This window comes from Tauraco erythrolophus, chromosome 1 (assembly GCF_009769465.1).
Source record: "Tauraco erythrolophus isolate bTauEry1 chromosome 1, bTauEry1.pri, whole genome shotgun sequence".
NCBI classification, from domain to species: domain Eukaryota; kingdom Metazoa; phylum Chordata; class Aves; order Musophagiformes; family Musophagidae; genus Tauraco; species Tauraco erythrolophus.
In genome coordinates, this window is record NC_141465.1 from 133,291,747 (window position 1) to 133,310,806 (window position 19,060).

The following is a 19,060-nucleotide window of genomic DNA, read 5'->3' on the forward strand; positions in this document are numbered from 1 at the left end:
TCATCCTAGCTGGTGGGAGGGCGAGGAGGCCACATGTAGACAGGGCAGGGATCCACAACAGGCTTCACTCCTATTTACTCAGCTGCAGAAACCACTTGAGCTTTCAAGGGCACCATAGAGTCAACACGAACGGCCTGCAGCAAGCGGCAGTAGCATGGTGGGTCAGCATCAGACCCCCACGGAGCCAGACAAGGAACGTGAGGATGCACAGTGGGTTTTGGAAGCTCACAGCAGTGAGGTTTCCAGTTTTCCTTGGAAACACCGAGCCAAGGAATCTGGGGTATTTTAGCCCAGTCCAGACCCCTCATCTTCCCCAAACTCAACAGCCTACGTGAGTCAGGGCAGGAAAGCCTCATATCCCATGCATCCTCCAGCATGGCCAGAAAGATCCCATATTTTACTGATATTGGTTTTCAAAGATTAACTGCCTCCGAAGGAGTTTGCAAATGAGGTCCTGTGCGGGAATGTGGTGAGTCTTTCATCGTGGTGCCTGTAGGTGCAATCTCTGATCGCAGTGTGCCTGCGTGCCGATGACCCGGTCCCCCACTCGCTGCTGTGAGCCAGGGATAACCGCACTGAAATAGGGAGTGTCACACCAATGGAAGACATGCAAGTGAGATCAGATAAGCAGGAAAATCTGAATCCAGAAATGCTGGGATGGAGATGCAGCATGCAAAAGTGGAGGGAAAGATGTCTTTTGACTTTGCCACGCACCTACCAGAGCCACCATGCCACCAAGCTCAGCCTGGCCCACCAAAGCATCTGGGGACGAGGGCTCCCATTGAGAGGTGGACCTGTTCTTCCCTGGCAGCCCGTGCAGGGCAGTCCTCACAGCTTTGTAGCAAATCATTCAGGGAAACTCTCCTCTCCCTTTGGAAAGCATCTGCGGTAGTCCATGATCCCAGGTCACTTTAGGGGCACCTCCAAAGACCATGCTTGGCTCGACGGATCGGGATCTTCATGCAGGATGGCCACGAAGAACATTTCCTTCTGGCCCGCCTGGACCAGACATTGTGTTCCTGTTCCAGGATTGATCCCAGATGTGAGTTAGCATTGCAAATACATCTCAAAACCTTCCTTTTCCCCCAGCTGCCAAGTCCTCCACCCCCATCCCAGTCCCTCTTCTAGAGGGATGATTAACACATGCTGCAATAAAACTCATCGGTTACTGCTCTTTCCACCCCTCTGCTGCAGGTTCAGGTTCCCACGCGCTGTTTTCTACCTCTGGGTTTGCAGAACTGTTGCAGGCGGAAAAACTACTCCGCACCCATCATATAACTACACTTTCCACCCCCAAAGTATTTTTGCAGATAGCAGCTCAGTCTTTTTTCTTTTTTGACATCCATCTGAGATGGGGTCTTGATTTGGTGCTTGGAAAACTGCAGCGCAACAGGGTAAAACCCCTTTCTCCACGGGTTTTTGACAGATTAATGGCAACTGCAGCATCGGATCTCACAAACTCCTGCCTCCCAGTCGTGCGTTCGGCTTTCTGCTGCGATTTATTCCGTTTAGTGCCATTCTGTGTATTTTATCTCACCTAACACCCGGGATAGATAAGCTTTATGAAGCTAAGAATAAGCAGGGATTAATGCGCTTCATTTCTATATCCAACATCTCCCTCCAGGTCTTCTCCTAAGGGGTGAAATTCAGCACACTGTTTCGGTGTTGTCATGAGCCTTTCTTTACATCCACCTTTAACACGCATTTGCTTAAAATAAAGAGCCTCAACAAAGCATTTGGGCTTTAAAACACCCTCCAGCATGAACCTGGTGTGATGGTCAAGGCAACAAGAAAGGTACAGGATGGAGTTCCCAATCCTCCCCTGCCCATGAGGTATGAAGGCACCTTGCAGCATCCTTTTGTCCTCGCTGCACTTTCCAGGCACTCTCGGTGATGAAGCAAATGGAGCTTTTGTGTCCTCTCTAATAACCTGAGAGTCCTGTAGAGTCTGAGCACTTTTCAAACCACCTTTATGGGAGGAGAGCGACTTTGTCTTTATGACACTAATGGAAAAACAAAACCTAATGACAGCTAATCCTGTCATTCCACTTACAGGGCTACTTTTGGTGCCAAGTGGTGTTTGCGCTGTCAGCTTGGCTTATCCAGTTTTGCCCTGCAGTGCCCTGCTCCTCCACACCCTGTAAGTGTTAGTTTGAATCAGCGATTGCTGTGGAGCAAATCCAGTGATGCCCTTGCTGGAGAAAGCCAGCAACAGAGAAGAGGACAATCCAGGTGCAGGTCTGGACACCTTTGGCTGGAGGACGTCCAGGACAACCTTTGTCACTGCTGTGATTCCCAACATGTGTGGATTGGCTCATCCACCACTTTTCATCACGTTTGCCGTTTGCATTTTTAGAGGAACTAACATGAGGAGGACTCAAGGTTTCTTCCCCAAACCCACAGGTTTGGGGAGGGATGAGCTCTGCATGGGAAAGAGGACCTGGGAGTCTTGTTTCTCTGTCTGTGTCCATGCGGCGTACGGGCTGAATGTTTCCTTTGTGGTTTGGTCTGTGAAGGCTTGTGTCTAGCCCTTTGCTCTCGTGCCAGGGAGTCCCGGCACTTCCATCCTGGAGCTGTCTCGCTGGGACAAAGGGCATCAGTCTGTGCACAACTTCCCCAGCTCTCCCATTAGCCCTTCTGAAGGTTTTGTGTTGGAGTGGAGCATGTTTAAGTGGGTCAACAAAGAGGTCATTTTTCCCAGCGCAAAGTACGCTAATAAATTAACCAGTGAGGATTTTAATAATACATGAAAGGAGAGAGGTTCGCCACTTTTGGAAATGCTTTTCAGCTATTGACGGGGTCAGCAGCTGGGTCGGTGGCCATTGGGATTCCAGCGGAGGGAGAGATGCTGGGCATCGTCCTCCACCGATGAGCATATCTGCACTGTCGGGCCAAAATAGAGCTACTCTCGTTTCAGTCCACTGATACAAGTGCTGTTAGTGGCTTTTCAACACACATTAGCCAGCAGATGGAGGAGCTGCTGTGGGATGGTGGTGGGGTGCAGTTCTGTCCTCTCCTCTGAAGCCTGAAGCACATGGGCTTCAAGCTGGGCTTGCAGCTGGGTTTCCAAAAGATGAGGCTTGTGTGATCAGTCGGGGGGAACAGTAGACTACCGCACTTGTGTCTGGCTGCAGCCACTTTTAATGGAATAATTTAAATTTAAGGAGGAAAAGGCTAATCCGCAGAGGTCACACTGAACAGTCCTGTTGATCTCGCAGCTTCTTGGCTGTTTTTAAAGCGGTTTTCAGCACCTCAGGTGATTTATTCCCCTTTGGCTTCTTTGATTTTAAAGAAGTCTTTAAACAAGGCAATCTGTTACCGTGATCTCAGCTTATTTTTCTGCCCTATTCAACCAGATTTGTGGGCATTCTTCAGGCCAGAATAAGAATATTTGATGTCAAGAGCCTATTCTCACTATGTTATTGCTCAGGCAGGAAATGGGAATGACCAGAAATCCCATAGCATCCCAAATATACTATTACAAGGGCTTCTATAGACTCTAATTTTTAGAAGACAGCAGTGACATGAGTATTCATTAGGAATAGATTGTCTTTGAATAAGCCATCTTCTCATCTATTTGACCTTCTCATCTGTGTCGGCTAAGCTGCAGGCAGAAGGCAAAGGCGAGGGCAGACAGGCAGTTAATAAAATGCCTCAGCACTATGTTGACTGTGCTTCCTGAAGGCCATGATGGACTCTGCCAATGCACAGTTGTACATTATCGCAGCATCCATCAGACCCTAGCCATCTGCCTTCGAGGTGCTGCCTTCTGGAGAAGGTCTCTTTCTTCCTGTGAGAAAGCCCAGGACTTTCCTTGCTCTCTTCCAAATTCTGGGTGGATGGTCTCTGGACACTGCCTCTCCTAAAGCCTTCTGTGCCCCAACCAAAATTCTCGATGGCTACTTCCTTTCAATTTTCAGAAGGGGTCTCATCACTGAAGGACCGTGGAGAAATTTGAAAATCTTGTATTTGACGAAGAGGTGAGCAGAGCACTATGCGAAGTTCCTGCAGGGAAGCTCGTGGAGGTCCTGAAAGCAGCAGTCTTCTCACCTTTCCAAAAAAGCATGGGAAAAGAAGACAACAGCTTTCCAGATGTGAGGAGAAAGGGATTAGGTTAATTCTGTATAAGGGAGTTACCTCCAATCCAGAAGATAGAAGAAATGTTCAGAAGAGGCTCCTTAGGCAGCAAAAAGTTGATGCCCAGCATCACTTCTGGGCCAAATGGTGGATCTCACTGTCCTGTTAATGACAGGTCAGCTATGGTGTAGTGAGGGTAGCCTGTAGAGCCCAAAGCATGTGGCAAGTGAATTAAAACTTGATAGATCCCAGAAAATGTCACCCTCAAATGTGACTTTTCTTCGTGCCGTTTTTCAGGGATTAATACTAGGTCTCAGCATTTCTCTAAGTGAAGCAGATCCAATGGCTCCCGTGGGGAGAAGCTGCCAGTGGCACAAAGGGTAATGAAACAGTAAATGTTGAAGACAAATTCATCAGATGGGGCAGTCTGGATCACTTGGCAAGCAGAGCCCATTTAAAAAAAAAAAAAACAAAAACAAACACGTTAGAAGACAACCCGATGCAAAATTGTGCATCAAAGGAGAAGAAATTAAGAATGTTCCTATGGAAAGGGGCAGTGAATCACCAGATGCAGGGTTTTCTGGGTTTAGTAGAAAGAAACTGCACAAGCAGCTCCTGACATGAGTTGAGGCTGAGGCAGAAAGAGCTACTGAGATCTCTGATGTCTAAATGAAGGGGTAGCAGGTGCATTTATTTCTCCTTATGTACAGCGATGGCAAAACGTATCAGAGTAGCTGGCTACTAGTGTCAGTGCTGAAGAGGAAGAAGGGGAACGTGGAAGTATTGCAGTAATAGTGTTTAGCACAGAGAATACTTAGGCTGGCAGCTGGTTACTTTTTTGGAAGAGCTGAGAGGTTGGAGTAGACAGTTGATTGTCATATTTTCGCCCCACGAAGGTGCTAAGGACGCTCCAGTCTAGTGGAGAAGAGCCTTTTGCGAGATGCCAAAGCCACAAAGTGACAGATTGGAAGCAGCCCTCTCCTTGCTTTTTCTTTCTGGAGAAGGTGGCTAAATACAAGGACAAATGAGGGGTTACTGGGGTCCATATGAGCATAAATGTGCATTTAATTAAGAGCCTGTGATACAAAAGAAATCACTTTACAATCATAGGATCATCGAATAATTAAGGTTGGAAGGGACCTCAGGAGACGTGGACTGCCCGAATCTGTGATTCACACAGTTAAGGGGGGGAACCTGGAGAAAATTTCCTCCTGTAGGCACAGGGTTGAGGGACTGGAAGTGCTATGGCAACTCAATGCAGACTCCAACCAACTGCTGTCACTGACCCCCAACCAACACTGCCAGATGTTTCAGCTATTGGGGACATCTGGAGGGATGCACCTCACTGCGACAGGCTTGAAACCAGAAATCTGCGTATTTTAGCTGGCTCCCCTAAACCCAGCTGTGCAACAAGTGAGATTGGAACCCATGTGTTGTGCAGATCTGGGATTGTCCCCAGGTACACCCTGAGTTAACCTCCGCTGCCCTCCAGCCTGTGAGCCAAACTGCCTGAGCATGGTGCCTGCCAGGAGAGCAGTGGTCGGGGCTGTGAGCTTGGCACGGCTGATGGAGACCCTCAGGGAGCCTCTGGATGTGCATGTGCCTTCGGTGAGTGTCTCCTGGAAACCAGTAAATCCCTCAGCAGGTTTCAGAGGGGCCTGACAGCAGGATGAGATAATTAGGTCTCTACGAGTTTCATCTAAAAGGGTGAGCTGGAAGAGGAGAGAAATCCTCTTTTAACTAAGGAAAGGCTTTGGCATGAGCTTTCACATTATGAAGCGCCAGGGAATCCACTCATTAGGGTGCCCTTTTAAGCTGCAGGTCCCAAAATCAAATAAGCCATGAGAAACCAGCCCACAGGTGAGTGAGTGCCATTGGTGGTGGTCTCCATGAAGCTGTCTTCTCACAGGGGCTTTCAACTCCATTTCTCACTTTTGTCCACATTTGGCGTGTTTGGCCTCACAGCCTCCTGCCTCTCTGTCTTGCCAAAACGCCGACTGCCCCCACATTTCCCGAAGCAAAGCCAGGGCAGCATCTGAAGCTGTGATGGTTGGACTCTGCCATGAGGGTCGGTGTAGACAGTGCTGCCTCCCTTGCTCCTTCCAAGCCTGGCACATTTGAACATCCGTAGAGGGTCAAACTCAAGTCCATCTAGTGCTGGATGTTGCACAATGGTCAGTAAGCAGGCATCTAGTGAAGGCTCCCTCCTCCTCCTAATATTTTCCCTGTTGTCAACAGTTTTCATGGTGCTGACTTCCTTTGCTGCACATGATGGCACCCAGTAGCCTTTGGAGGATTTTGTTTCCATGATCTTGTGCAGTCTCAACATGGGGCCAGCTAAACTTGAAGCCTCCAGAACATCCCACGAGTCGCAAGGAATTTACGAGTCACTTGCGTGTTGTCCAAAGGAAGGTCTCCTTTTGGGTGCCCTGAGCCTGGCACGTTCTTGTGATGCCCTGTCATTCTCATATTAGGCAAGAGTGAGTAAGTCATCTCCACTACCTTTTCCCTGCCATTGATGATTTCCTCAGCATCTCTCCTATTCTGACTCTTTTCCAGACTGAGGAATCTTGTCTCACTTAATAGTTCATTGCAGAGAAGCCGCTCCAGGCCTTTGATAGTCTTTGTTACCCTCTTTTTGCCAGCAACTGTGATGCTGGCCATGCCACTCAGCTAGCTACCATGAGATGCAAGGGGTTGTCCAGGAGACTATGAACACAAGCAGCATTTAGAAAGGGTTCACTGGGTAGGAAACCTGTTTTTTTTTGTAGCGTTCCTTTCCCCATCTCCCTTTGGGGCTCACAGATGCTCTGTGGGACCAAAAAAAAAACCAACACAATGCCTTGCCTGGAAAATATCTGACAGCTGAGTCCAAGCCTGGTGAAAGTGAGCCTTGTCCTCTCCTGAGCGTCTTCCTGGAGGGCGGGCAAGAGGTGGCATGGGATGACAGAGCAGCCACAAGCTCCAGGAGAAGGCAGAAGGGAGATGGACAGCGATGTGTTTTTTCCCGTGAAGCCCATCACTGGGTGCTCATGGGGTGAAGCATCACTGTGATGAGTTTTGTGTGGGCAGAGACGGGCGTTAAGTTCGCCAAGGAAGTCTGGGGTAGGTTCTGTGGCCCCTGCCAGCACGGTGTGTGGCTTTTTTGGGGCAGAGCTCTATTTTTAAGGCAGCAATTTAGGGTAGCCCAAAGCTAGGGGAGAGGAAAGGAAAACCACTGACAGTGCTGTGGGATTTATTTTGCTCTTGCAGAGGCCAGAAAGCTAGAAAAACTCAGTTATCAAAGCGCTGTGCTCGGAGTCATTTGTTCTTGCCGCGTTCCCATGTCCAGCCCTGCTTGTGTAATGGCCGGGAAAGCGCTTATCGAGGCCTGATACTAAAGTCTCAAGAGGGGGAAAAAAAAACTCACCTCTGAGCAGTTTACTTTTTATTCCAGAAACCCAAAGTTGAAAAAGCAAAGTAAACTCTGCACTCACTGTTGGCGTTCTTGCGTGGCGCGGGCTGAGTTACCCCGACGGGTTGGTCGGCTCTTGCTCACCTCCGTAGGGTTGAGTGTCGTTGGTGGTGATGGCTGGGTTTTGCAAACAGACTTGAGAATCATAGAATCATAGAATGGTTTGGATTAGAAGAGACTTTAAAAGATCATCTAGTTCCAACCCCCGTGCCATGGGCAGCAACACCTTCCACTAGATCGGGTTGCTCAAAGCCTCATCCAACCTGGCCTTCAACACCTTCAGGGATGGGGCATCCACAACTTCTCCGGGCAACCTGTTCCAGTGTGGATGTGCATCATGCAAAATATGTATAATTATAGTATCATAATGTATTTGATAAGTATAGTATCACATAATAAGCCTCTGGGTCGTCCTGTTTGCTTGTCGCAGCCCCTTGTCCAAGTCAGCCTCCGAAGAGGTGGGGAGGTGCAAGCCAGCCCCCGCGGCGCTGCGCCGGCACCGCTGGCAGTGGGGCACAAAGACAATGCAGCTTCATCCTCAGTTCATCGCTCATGTGGCAGAGCTGCGTGCTTGTGGCCAGCGATGCCCTACAGCAGTGCCACCACCCGGCAGGCTGCCCCGGCGTGGAGTCAGGACACAGCTGGGGCAGATGCAGGGACCGGGAAACACCCCTGGGACCCGCATTGCTGGAAACAAAGCACCTTGAGGCCAAGGACGAACAATGCCTTTAGTGGCCCTGGCTTCTGGATCAGACCCAGACTAAACAGTCAGCTGGAGGCTCGCTGCAATCCCTGCAGGACCCCGGCGGCATCGCCTGCAGCGTTGCTTTCGTAGGATGGGGTCCCTTTCGCTGTTTTTCTCAGACTGGCCAATGGGGGCTTGGGGCAGAGGGGATGGCGATGTCATCTCACCCCTTTGCCAGGTGACCTGCAGATCTCCTGAGAGCTGCCGGCTCTGCCCGTCCCCACGCAGGGACACCCACCTGTCTGCACCTCCTTTGGGTGCTGCTCTGGTCCCTCCACAATGGGTGTGCTGCAGTGGGTGGGGGGAGAGATGTCAGCTAGGAATAACAGAGTGGAATACAGAACAGAGCTGAATAGCAGGAAATACTTCCAGATAACAAAATCCATGGCACAGCGTCAGGGATGCAGTGGAGGCCCTGCATATGGACTGTTCGTGGCCAGCCTCAGGGCAGGAGCTTGTCTCTGGGTCGGTCCTTCCATCCTCATGCGTTCCCAGCACCTTCCTGCTTGCAAAGGTGCCTTTCTGCAGAAGGAATTACCTGGAAAAGACTGTTTTACTCAAGGGGGGGTGAAAAAAATGCCAATGCTGCCCTTTCTCATGCAAAATGCAGGAGATGGGTGCATGACAGGGTGCTGTGCCAGCAGGTGTTGGGGGTATGAGCAGTCTCATCAGGTCTCTGTACCACAAGTTCAACACTCCTCGCTGCAAGTTGGATCTAATTATGGAAAAGTAATTTAGATTCAGAGATAACTGAGGTCAGAAGGGACCTTCAGAGGTCTCCAAATCAACTTCCTGCTCAAAGCAGGGTCAGCTTGAAGTTAAGGCCAACTCTAGAGGTAAATCCTGTTGCTCCTGGTCTTGTCCAGGCAGGTTTTGAATAGCTCCAAGGATGGACATCACCCCATTTGTTTATTTTTTTTTGTCCTACAACTCACTGTGAAGCCTTTTCCTTACATCTAATGGGACCTTCCTATTGCCTCTCATGTTGTCCTCATGCATCTCCCAGTAGTGTTTGGCTCCATCCTCTCTACATCCTCCAGGTAGGAGCATTCCTGGCCCACCCGAGCATTTCCCCTGAGTCCTTCTTTCTCAGACGGTCACAGCTTGTCTGGTGGTAGAAGTACAACCTCACTATTTGGTATTTTGTTTTTCTGCCCCATCCTTAATCTACTCCAGCATCCCAGCAGAAACGCAGTCGGCGCCCTCACGTCCCAGAGAGACATCTTTATTTTTGTAAGATTGACCGTGCAGCACCGAACTACTGAAATCTTTCCAACTGGAGAACTCCCATAAAATAAATACAGAGGGAAATGTTTTCCACTTTGTGTCACTGCTTTGTTGCCCGTTGCGTTTGCAGAGCGTGGTGGTGGGGAGCGGGTCCTCCAGCTCACCCAGTGTCCCTTCAGCTCTGAGCCATCCCAACCTCCTCCTTCCCTGGTAGCAAATCTCTGATGGCAGGAGCTGGTTTTGAAGCTCACGGCTTTTTAAATCATCTTGCAAATAGGTTTTAGTCCGTGCTTGAGCCTCACCTCCTTAAAAGCCAACCTCAGCCAGCCACGAGTGATGCTCGGTGCGGGAGGTCTCGATGCCAGCCATGATGCCCTGGGTGGATTTCGCGCGTAGCGGTTCAGTGTGTGCTCTGAAGCCTAATTACACCTCTGACAGCGGGAAAGAAAAATCCCGGGAGGGAAGATCAGCTTGACAGCCCAAGTTACTCGCTGGGTTGGGTTTTTTTTTGCAGCGCCGTTACTTCCCCCGATCCCCCAGCGAGCCGAGGAAGAGCCGCCTTGTACGCCGGCAAGGTTTCCCCGTGCCCTACAGGGTCTTGCTGCTGCGGCGCGGCGTTATTAGCGCTGCCAATCAAGCCTTCCCCAGAGCTAACGAACTCGCCGTGAACTCGGCCACAGCAGATGCGTGATTAGCGGGGATCAGCCTCCGTCCCTTTGAAGGGTGAGAGGGGTGGGGTTGGGACCTGTCCCCAGCATCGTGTTGAAAGGTGCTATGAGCAGGCAACTGGCGAGGAGAAGATGCTTGGAGAGCCATGGTGGGGTCTGGAAGGAGAGGAGGGGGCTCCAGGAGGTCCTGTTTGCTCTTGGGCTGAGGGACATCGGGGCTTTGTGTGGGCAATCAGCCAGCAGAACCATTACCTGAGCCGACACGAGGGGCTTCCTCACTGCCTGCAAATCTTCTTCCAAGCTGCATTTCCTTTGAGTTAACGCTAACGCAGGGAGAGGAGAGGCGTTCTTGCATGAATAATAAAACCAGCATCCTTCTGTCCATCAAATGAGATAAAAAGCCCCCAGGGACACAGAGGAAAATAACATTATTATACAGGTCACCAACGGGTTATTCTACAGTCCTCCTGTATGGAGCTTCACTCCCCGATGCTGGTAGCACCGACTGCAGTAGGGGACCATGTCCCTTGTGCAGGGCTACGGGGACGGGGTGGCCAGGGCAAGGTCAGCCCTGGCGCAGGGTAACACAGTCCAATGGGTACAGTCAGCATCGTTGTTGCGCATGGCAAAAGCAGTAACACCACTGAGCAAGCCAAGCCACCCAAAATGTGCTCTCGGGAGAGCCCCATTGTCTCTATTCCCCTTCCCTCAGCCTGAAGAAGGCTCGGAGGTGATCTTATCGCAGTCTTCCAGTACTTAAAGGGGGCCTGCAGGAAAGCTGGAGAGGGACTTTTGACAAGGGTATATAGTGACAGGACAAGGGGCAATGGATTTAAACTGAAAGGGGGCAGATTTAGATTAGACATAAGGAAGAAATTTTTTACTTTGAGGGTGGTGAAGCACTGGAACAGGTTGCCCAGAGAAGTTGTGGACGTCCCATCCCTGGCAGTGTTCAAGGCCAGGTTGGATGAGGCTTTGGGCAACCTGGTGTAGTGGAAGGTGTCCCTGCCCATGTCAGGGGGGTTGGAACTAGATGATCTTTGAGGTCCCTTCCTACCCAAACCATTCTATGATTCTATGATTCTGCCAGGATGGCTAAAGTGTTGGCAGCCAAGAGGAGACAGCAAGGGGACATGGTGGCTGGGAAGAACAGTGAGACCTTTCCAGGCGTTGCAGTCCTTCTCACATACTCCTGGACCATGAGCTCTTCTCTGCCACACCAGATGTGCCAGGAGCTGGAGAGTAAACACACTTGATGGGGTGCAAAACCACTCTGCACTGCAAAGTGAAAAGTGGGGGCATCTAGGGCTGGGACAGGCTAAGGCTTTCCGTGGGCATGGTGATATCCCTGCCAGCAGGTGGTGGCCATGGCGGCAATGACAGGAGCCATCCTGCACCCACAGCTACTCTGGCTCTGGGCAAATCTGGGACACAAGCACCTGCTTGCCCTACTGTGGAGTTTCCTGCTCAAATCGCTCGGTCCCTGGCTTCATCCCGGTGTGAGAAATTTGCCCGATGTCATGGCTAGGTCGCTTATCCCACCTGCCAGCTCAGATTAGGTCCTGTGATTTGTGTCAGATCAGATTTTAGAAGGTTTATTTCACACTGGTGGTGTGCCGCACTCACAGGGACAAAGGTGGTGGCAGGGGTAGAAGGAACAGAGCAGAGAGATTTCCTGGGAAATGTGTATTTATTTCCTCTTCTCTTCTCTTCTCTTCTCTTCTCTTCTCTTCTCTTCTCTTCTCTTCTCTTCTCTTCTCTTCTCTTCTCTCTTCTCTTCTCTTCTCTTCTCTTCTCTTCTCTTCTCTTCTCTTCTCTTCTCTTCTCTTCTCCCTATATATGCTGCAAGGATGGGCTGGTAAAATTATTAATATTTAAGATTTGAAAGATCTGTCTCAGAAGTTTATCCTTGTTGAAAGAGTATTCCTTTCAACTAAAAGCTAACAGTCTCTGATTTTTTCCAACATCTCAGTTCTGAGCTAAGATCATACTGGGTGGGCCACTCCTATAGGCCTCACCAAGAGCTATCTCTCCATAATGTCACTATATTTACTGTTTGATTCCTTCTTAGGATTACGACAGTTAGCAAGCTCCCCAGGGATGGATACCTGGCTTTGCTAACATTGAATTTGTTCTTTTCCTCACCTCTTCCTTTTTCTGAAACAATATATAGGCTGGGTCTCCGCAACCACTTGGCAGAGAACAGAGGAGCAGAGAGGGAGGTGCTGTCCAAATGTCCTTTCATTATGATCATAGTTAATACAGTTTCTATCTGGCCTGTCCTTAATTGCACTTGAGTTATTAAGCACTTGGAGTTCCCAGATTTTCCTACAAGGGACAGTTTGAGCTCTCTGCACTGATGCCACCAGCTCTGTACAGCATTGCGTTGTCAGGACAGCCACAGGGGACATGAAGGACCTCACTCATGGTGAGGTGGTCGGAAGATCTCCCATAACGGTATCACAGTTGCTCAAGAGCAGCCACCTCTCTGGTTGGGCTTTCCTGGTTCCTTACCCAGCAGAGGGGACAGGAAGGGTCCCAGCCACTGCCTGACCCCTCCAGAGCATCCCTGCTAAGTGCACTCAGTCAATGAACCCAGCAGCACCGCCTTGTCTCTGCCAACCCAACTCTCCAACCCATAAAACAACCAATTCCAGGTAACATCCAGCTAGAAAGGGGTCAGTTTCATAAACTTTAACTTGTCACGGCACTGTTGAGGTGGAAAACAATCAAGTAGAAGTCGTGGTTCTTGGCGCCCAGGGAGGATTTTACCCTGTGCTGGCAGCATGATGGGCACTTTTTAACAAACAAGTCTTTAAAAGAAGTACTTGCCAAGCGTCAAAATATTTCTCAATGATATTAAGGACCTTTAGCAGCTGTAATTTCACTGTGAAGCAACCAGATGCAGGCAAAGGACCACACAGATGGAAATTTGTGCTGCAAAGGCACCATTTTCTGGCTGTTAAGCTGTTGGCCTCTCTCTGTTGTAAAGCTGTGGAACAAACAGCCCTTGGCTCACACCACGTGTAGGTGAGGCGCAGTGTTTTGGCAGGAGTGGGCTGACAGCAACAGGGGCTTCAAAGGAGCTGAGAAGAAATAGAAATAAGGAGAAAAGGAAAATTCAGATGGAGGAGGAGATCCATGTTGGCCATCACAGCCCCACAGTGGGAGAACGTGGTCTTGGAAACAAGAGCGTGTAGGTTCTCGTGGAGTTGCATCCTCCCCTGGTTTGGCATGGGCTGCGATTGCCGGGAACCTATGAATGCTATGCATCCTCCTGCTGTCGCAGCTGGTGCTTGGTAGACCCTTAATCACCCTCTTGCAGGAAGGTGATATTCTAGTGAAACCTAAATTTGGGTGATATTGATAGCTTTAAACGGGGAAATAGATGTCCCAGGAGGATGGGCCACGTGCTGCAGGTTGCGTATCCTTTGCCATGTATCTATATGTTGAAGCAAGCTCTGGGAGATGCTCCAAGAGCAGCCTGGCAAACATGAGCTGAGCCCTTTTCCTAATGGAGACATAGCAAATCCACGGGAAAGAACTAAAATACACTTGCTGAGATCTACGCTCAAAAATTCAAAGAAATGGGGAAAATCTCTACAAAAATAAGAAGTTTCCTGGCTATTTCTTTATTATCTCCTTCCATTCTCTTCTAGTGGTCAATGCTTATTCCTCTGACTCAGAAGCTGATCTTAGGAGGCAGGAACAGCTGGTCCTGGTGCAGGAACATGCGGTGGGAGATGCATCCAGCTGTGCTGCCTGCAGCCGCCTGTCCAGGACAGGCAAGTCCAGAGGCTGCTACTGTGAGTTGTTTTGCTGGGTCAGAAGCTGGTTTAGTAGAACACTGGTGACTCTTTATCATCAGGAGGGCACCAGGCAGAAGTAGACAGGGCGGTTGCTCCAGGCTGGTGGAGCTGTTGCCCTGTCCAAAGGTCCCGTTCTCCAGTGATACTCCAGCTTCTGAAGCTTCCCAAGAAATTTTGTCCTGGCCAGAGCAGTTCTTTTGTAACCAGCTTATGTTGGGACTTACCCAGTACCACCAGATTGCGTGTGTTATACTGTTTTCTCTGCCAACTATTGACTGCCTGGGGCTTTCCACTGCTACCAGACAGACCGAAGAGAACTGGAGAAGTTGTGGCTCTCGCATTGGCAATAAAAAGGGAAGCTGTGGTAGCATCATTGGCCTTGCTTGCAGCATTTCCTCCTATTTTTTCCATGAAAGCTCTGAATTCTAGAGTCTAGGTTCTGTACTTTTTTTTTTTAATGAAACTCCTCAGCCATGAAGGGATGCTGCAAGGCTTGACTCCAAACAGTTGGAAAGCAATAAGCCAAGTAGTAAGAACTGGTGTTCGATGTGTCTTCGTTCAGGTAGTGGTTCGTGGAGTTGCACTTGATCTTCTGTCAGGCTCCCTCACTGATGTGTGCCCATGTCTTAGTCCTACCAAGTGGCTGCAAAGAAATGGCTCAGTGCTAACAGGGAGAAGCTAATGGGACATTTTCCACCTAGAACTAGAAAAAATGTTCGTGACTTTGTTTCACAATGATTTAGATGATCCATTTTGAGGAGATGGACTAGCAAATTATGGCTGCTGCCTGGTGAAATTGGTTTTTTCCCTCTCTGAATGACGTGGCTCCACCGTGTGTGGGGTTTTTTCATCTAAAAGCAACCATTTTGATGAGAAGTGGTTGAGCGTCTCCTGGATGAAACCAAAATCTGCCAGCCTTGCACGTCCTCTTGCTAAGCAATTTGCTGCTCCGCTGCATTTGGAAGATTGCACTGAAGTTGCTTTCCTGGCACTGGGAGCCAGTTTGAGAATTAGTGCAAAACTAATTTAGTTACAAATCACAAAGACACCAACAAAAGCTATTTTTAAGCCTTTGAGAAGTACGGTGTGAATCAGACCATTCAGAGAAAACATCACAGGGGTTTCTTACCCTTATTTTAGCCACCAAATTCTCCAGAATTGTGGGATCCTGGTGCAATTGGTTGGCTGAGATCTAGCATGTGCCTATCGCCAATATGCAGAGCCTCACAGGGCTGTGGTCACCTCCCGGGGAGCATCATGGTGGTCCCAGCACACTGCTCGCCTTGCTGCCTCTCTTGGGTTACTAAAGATGTTTGTGGTTGCTGGTTCTTCCTTCTTACGGACATCATGTGCTTCCTCATGACCCAATCCCTCATACTCATATGAACCCCAAAAATGGTGATTTTTTTTAAAAAAAATAATAAGATAAATCTCATAAAAAAACCCAAATGTCCACAGCCAGGGCGGGATGGTGGGGGTTGGATTCCATCCCTTGGCATCCTTCGGTGCAAACCGAGGTGTGTGTCAGGTAATGCAGGAGTGCTGGTAATGACCCACATCACTCCGCTCAACCGCGTGGGCTGTATCCAGCCTGTGTTGTTCGTGCACCTCTCGAACCTTCACTGCCTTCAAAGGCAGCCTGAACAAACTCAGATGTTTTAAGGACTACGCTTAGACATAGTCCTTCCCTTCCATACACCGTGGGAGCTGAGCTCTCTGCAAAGCAGTGTTGCTCTGCAATGGGGAGCAGCTCAAGGTGGTCCATCACCCCCTCCAACCCTCCTACAGGTGCCAGGATGCTCATGCAGAGCCCACCTCCAAAATAAAACCCCTCCAGCCCATGGCATGGGGAGTTACACCTGCATGATTCTCTGTGTAATAGAAGTCGTCGCATTTGGCACGTTATCGTTGTGGCTATTCCCCCTCCTGTGGGCTCCCAACTGCATTTGGCATAGGGAGAGCAGAGGGGCCACAGCTCCCAGTGCCAGGGCTGATGGCTGACATTTATTTTGCCAGTTTGCTTCAAACACCATAACCCCGAGTCCATTCCCTGGGTGGTTTGGCTGGGGTCCACAATCAGCAGTGCTCGGAAGAATCGATGATAACCTTTTCCTTCACTAAGGAGTTTTCTGTGTACCAGGGAGCAGAAGATGCTGAAAAACAAGCGAAGCTTGAATTCTCCATGGGTCTCCCTGGCATTATTCCTGATATTTAAAAAAACAAACCAGTTCCTCCTTGGTTTTATTAGCCTTTCTATCCTGGCATTTAAACGGAGATGGGATTGGCGTGGTTGGTATCCGCAGATGCATGCTGTGATGCTCTCAGGGGTTTCTCTGAAGGGCAGGATACCCAGGGTGCTGTGTCCAAGGCACCTGAGCTCCTCCAAGCTGCTGGAAGGTGTTTTGGCACTGTGATTACTGGTAATGCTGCCCCACAGATTATCTCGCATCAAAGAACGAAGGGTATTTGGGTCCTGGGAGTGTCGCTGAGCAGTAGGGTAAGAGCATGGTTGCTCTGAGTCTCAAGACTACCACTCCTGAGGGTCATCTTAAGCTACAATGATATTTTGATATTTACTTCTCCTGGATAACCAATGGGATTTGAGCATTGCACTGATGAACTGAGCTAAGTTTGTGCACCTCTTACAGGGATGTCCTCAGCAGCATCCCAGAGCATCCCAGGGCAGAGAGGTGTCATGTCCATGTGTGTCACCTTGTGCCTGGCAGCGGTTTCTTGGCCCTCGTGACTTGAACAATGGGGCTCATACTTCCTCTCTTCTCGGTTTCAGGCATGGAAGAAACGCTGGTTCGTCCTGCGCAGTGGTCGGATGAGTGGCGACCCCGACGTCCTGGAGTACTACAAAAATGACCACTCCAAGAAACCTTTGCGTGTGATCAACCTCAATTTCTGCGAGCAAGTGGACGCAGGCCTGACCTTCAACAAGAAGGAGCTGCAAGACAGCTACATCTTCGACATCAAGACCAGTGACAGGACCTTCTACCTGGTGGCTGAGACTGAGGACGACATGAACAAGTGGGTTCGCAGCATCTGCCAGATCTGTGGCTTCAACCAGTCTGAGGAGAATACAGGTACTGTGAGAGACATGTCCGTGGCCAAGAGCGTCTCCTGTCCTGTCCTCCTGTCCTCCTGGCTCCTCTTTCAGATCAGACCTGTGGGAAGGGGGTGCAGCCTGCCACAAAGCTGGGAGGGCTGAAGTGGGAAATGGGTGGACACATGGGAAACCTCCATGAGGCTTTCCTACCTTTGACATCTGAAGCATAGCAGGCTTTGCCCCTGTGATCCACTTAATTCATTTTTCCCCCCATGACTGTAGACCCTTGAGTCTCCTATAAGAAGTTGGGGGGGTTGGGGACTTTTTTAGCTGCAGCTTTTGTCCTCTTCCATCATCGAAGTCCCTTTGAGAGTCATGGGAACCAGCAGTGAAGATCCACCTTCAATCTGTTGGCGGAGTGGAGGAAAAGCTTTACTGGGACCATGTCCCTCCCTGCTGCGGTTGTCCCTGCCGCTGACAGGCTCTCATGTGAAGGACAGACACGTCCTCCCCACCTGCATCCCCATGGGACCCACTGGGAAAATGCTGGGAGGGGAGAGGAAAACACGGGGTGGTTTTGTGCAGCAGTGGGACCTGTTCCACTGGTCGTGCTCCACCATCCAAACTCCATTGGGCTTTGGCAAGCCTCTGCGGTGAGCACCGGTGAGCTGTCTCTGCTTCCCCAGCACCATGAGGGCTCACATAAATCATAGAATCATAGAATCATAGAATCACAGAGTCATAGAATGGTTTGGGTTGGAAGGGACCTCAAAGATCATCTAGTTCCAAGCCCCCTGCCATGGGCAGGGACATCCTCCACTGCACCACGTTGCTCAAAGCCTCATCCAACCTGGCCTTGAACACTTCCAGGGATCGGGCAGCCACAACTTCTCTGGGCAACCTGTTCCAGTGCCTCACCAACCTCTGAGTGAAAAATTTCTTCCTTATGTCTAATCTAAATCTGCCCTCTTTCAGTTTAAAACCATTGCCCCTTGTCTTATCACTGTATACCCTTGTCAAAAGTCCCTCTCCAGCTTTCCTGTAGGCCCCCTTTAAGTACTGGAAGAAGAGTGAGATGAGATGGAAGGTGACCATGGGGTGCAGCGCTGCAGTCACCTGCCAGTCCCATTACAACTGGTAGCACCTTTGGGCATCTTTGCTTTATCTCATCCATGGTCCATTCTCCTCCAGAGGACTCCAGTCCTGTACTCTGTCTCCATGAAAGTCGCCGTAATAGCGTCCAGCTTGAGTCTGTTCTGGTCCCTCGCGGAGCAGCTGCCATCCGCGGGAGCTGAATCCCTGCCAAGAGCTTGTCAGGCAGGACAGCAAACAAAGCATCACAGCAGCGCGGACGCGATCTTCGCTGGCTGACGCATGAAACGGGACGTCACCTTGGCAATGGGCATACAAGTGGTGGAAAGGATCCTTGATAACGCCGCCAGCGCCGTCTTTCAGGGAAGGGTCAGGCTAAATAAATCACATCCTGTTCTGATGTCAGCAGCGCAGTCCTCGAGGTTCAGCGAAATCCTTCAGGCCTCTTTTTTGAAGACCTGTTTTGCTGCAGGATTTTCCATTTTGCTCGTGTTCAGCTGGGGGAACTGTTTTTCTTCTCGTTTAGTAAAATGAGCTTTCAGCCCAGCAGCCGCGGGATCGATACTGGACTTCAGTGAAATATAAATCTGGGCAGCAAAAGGAAAAACAACCTCCTGCTTGCAAGTACATCTGTCCCAAAGGGCACGTAGGGCTCGTCAGGCTGCAGAGATCCGAGCGCTATTCCCTGCAGGATCATGGAGTGACATCAGCTAAAGAGGAACAAAAATCCCTATTTGTAACAAAATCACAGCTCGTTAATGCTGTAGGGAAAGTACCCACTTGAAACACTACCCAGCTGCCAAAGCGTGATTTTCTGAGTGTAGCCGAGAAAAAGCCTGCGACGGCGAACGCAGCAGATGTGTCCAGATGCTGCGGAAAAGAGGGAGCATGAATTATTCAGGGCTGATGCTTTGCTTTGGTGCTCACCGAAGCGGT

General features: G+C 49.9%; 1 protein-coding gene across 1 annotated transcript in view; it reads left to right on the plus strand.

Moving 5' to 3' along the window:
* GAB2 (GRB2 associated binding protein 2) overlaps positions 1-19,060 on the plus strand; it is a 94,566-nt gene that overhangs the window by 40,412 nt on the left and 35,094 nt on the right. Inside the window, exon 2 of the mRNA XM_086616388.1 lies at positions 16,769-17,069. Coding sequence (XP_086472514.1) covers positions 16,769-17,069 — 301 coding nt within the window. The remainder of the gene's footprint in view (positions 1-16,768; positions 17,070-19,060) is intronic.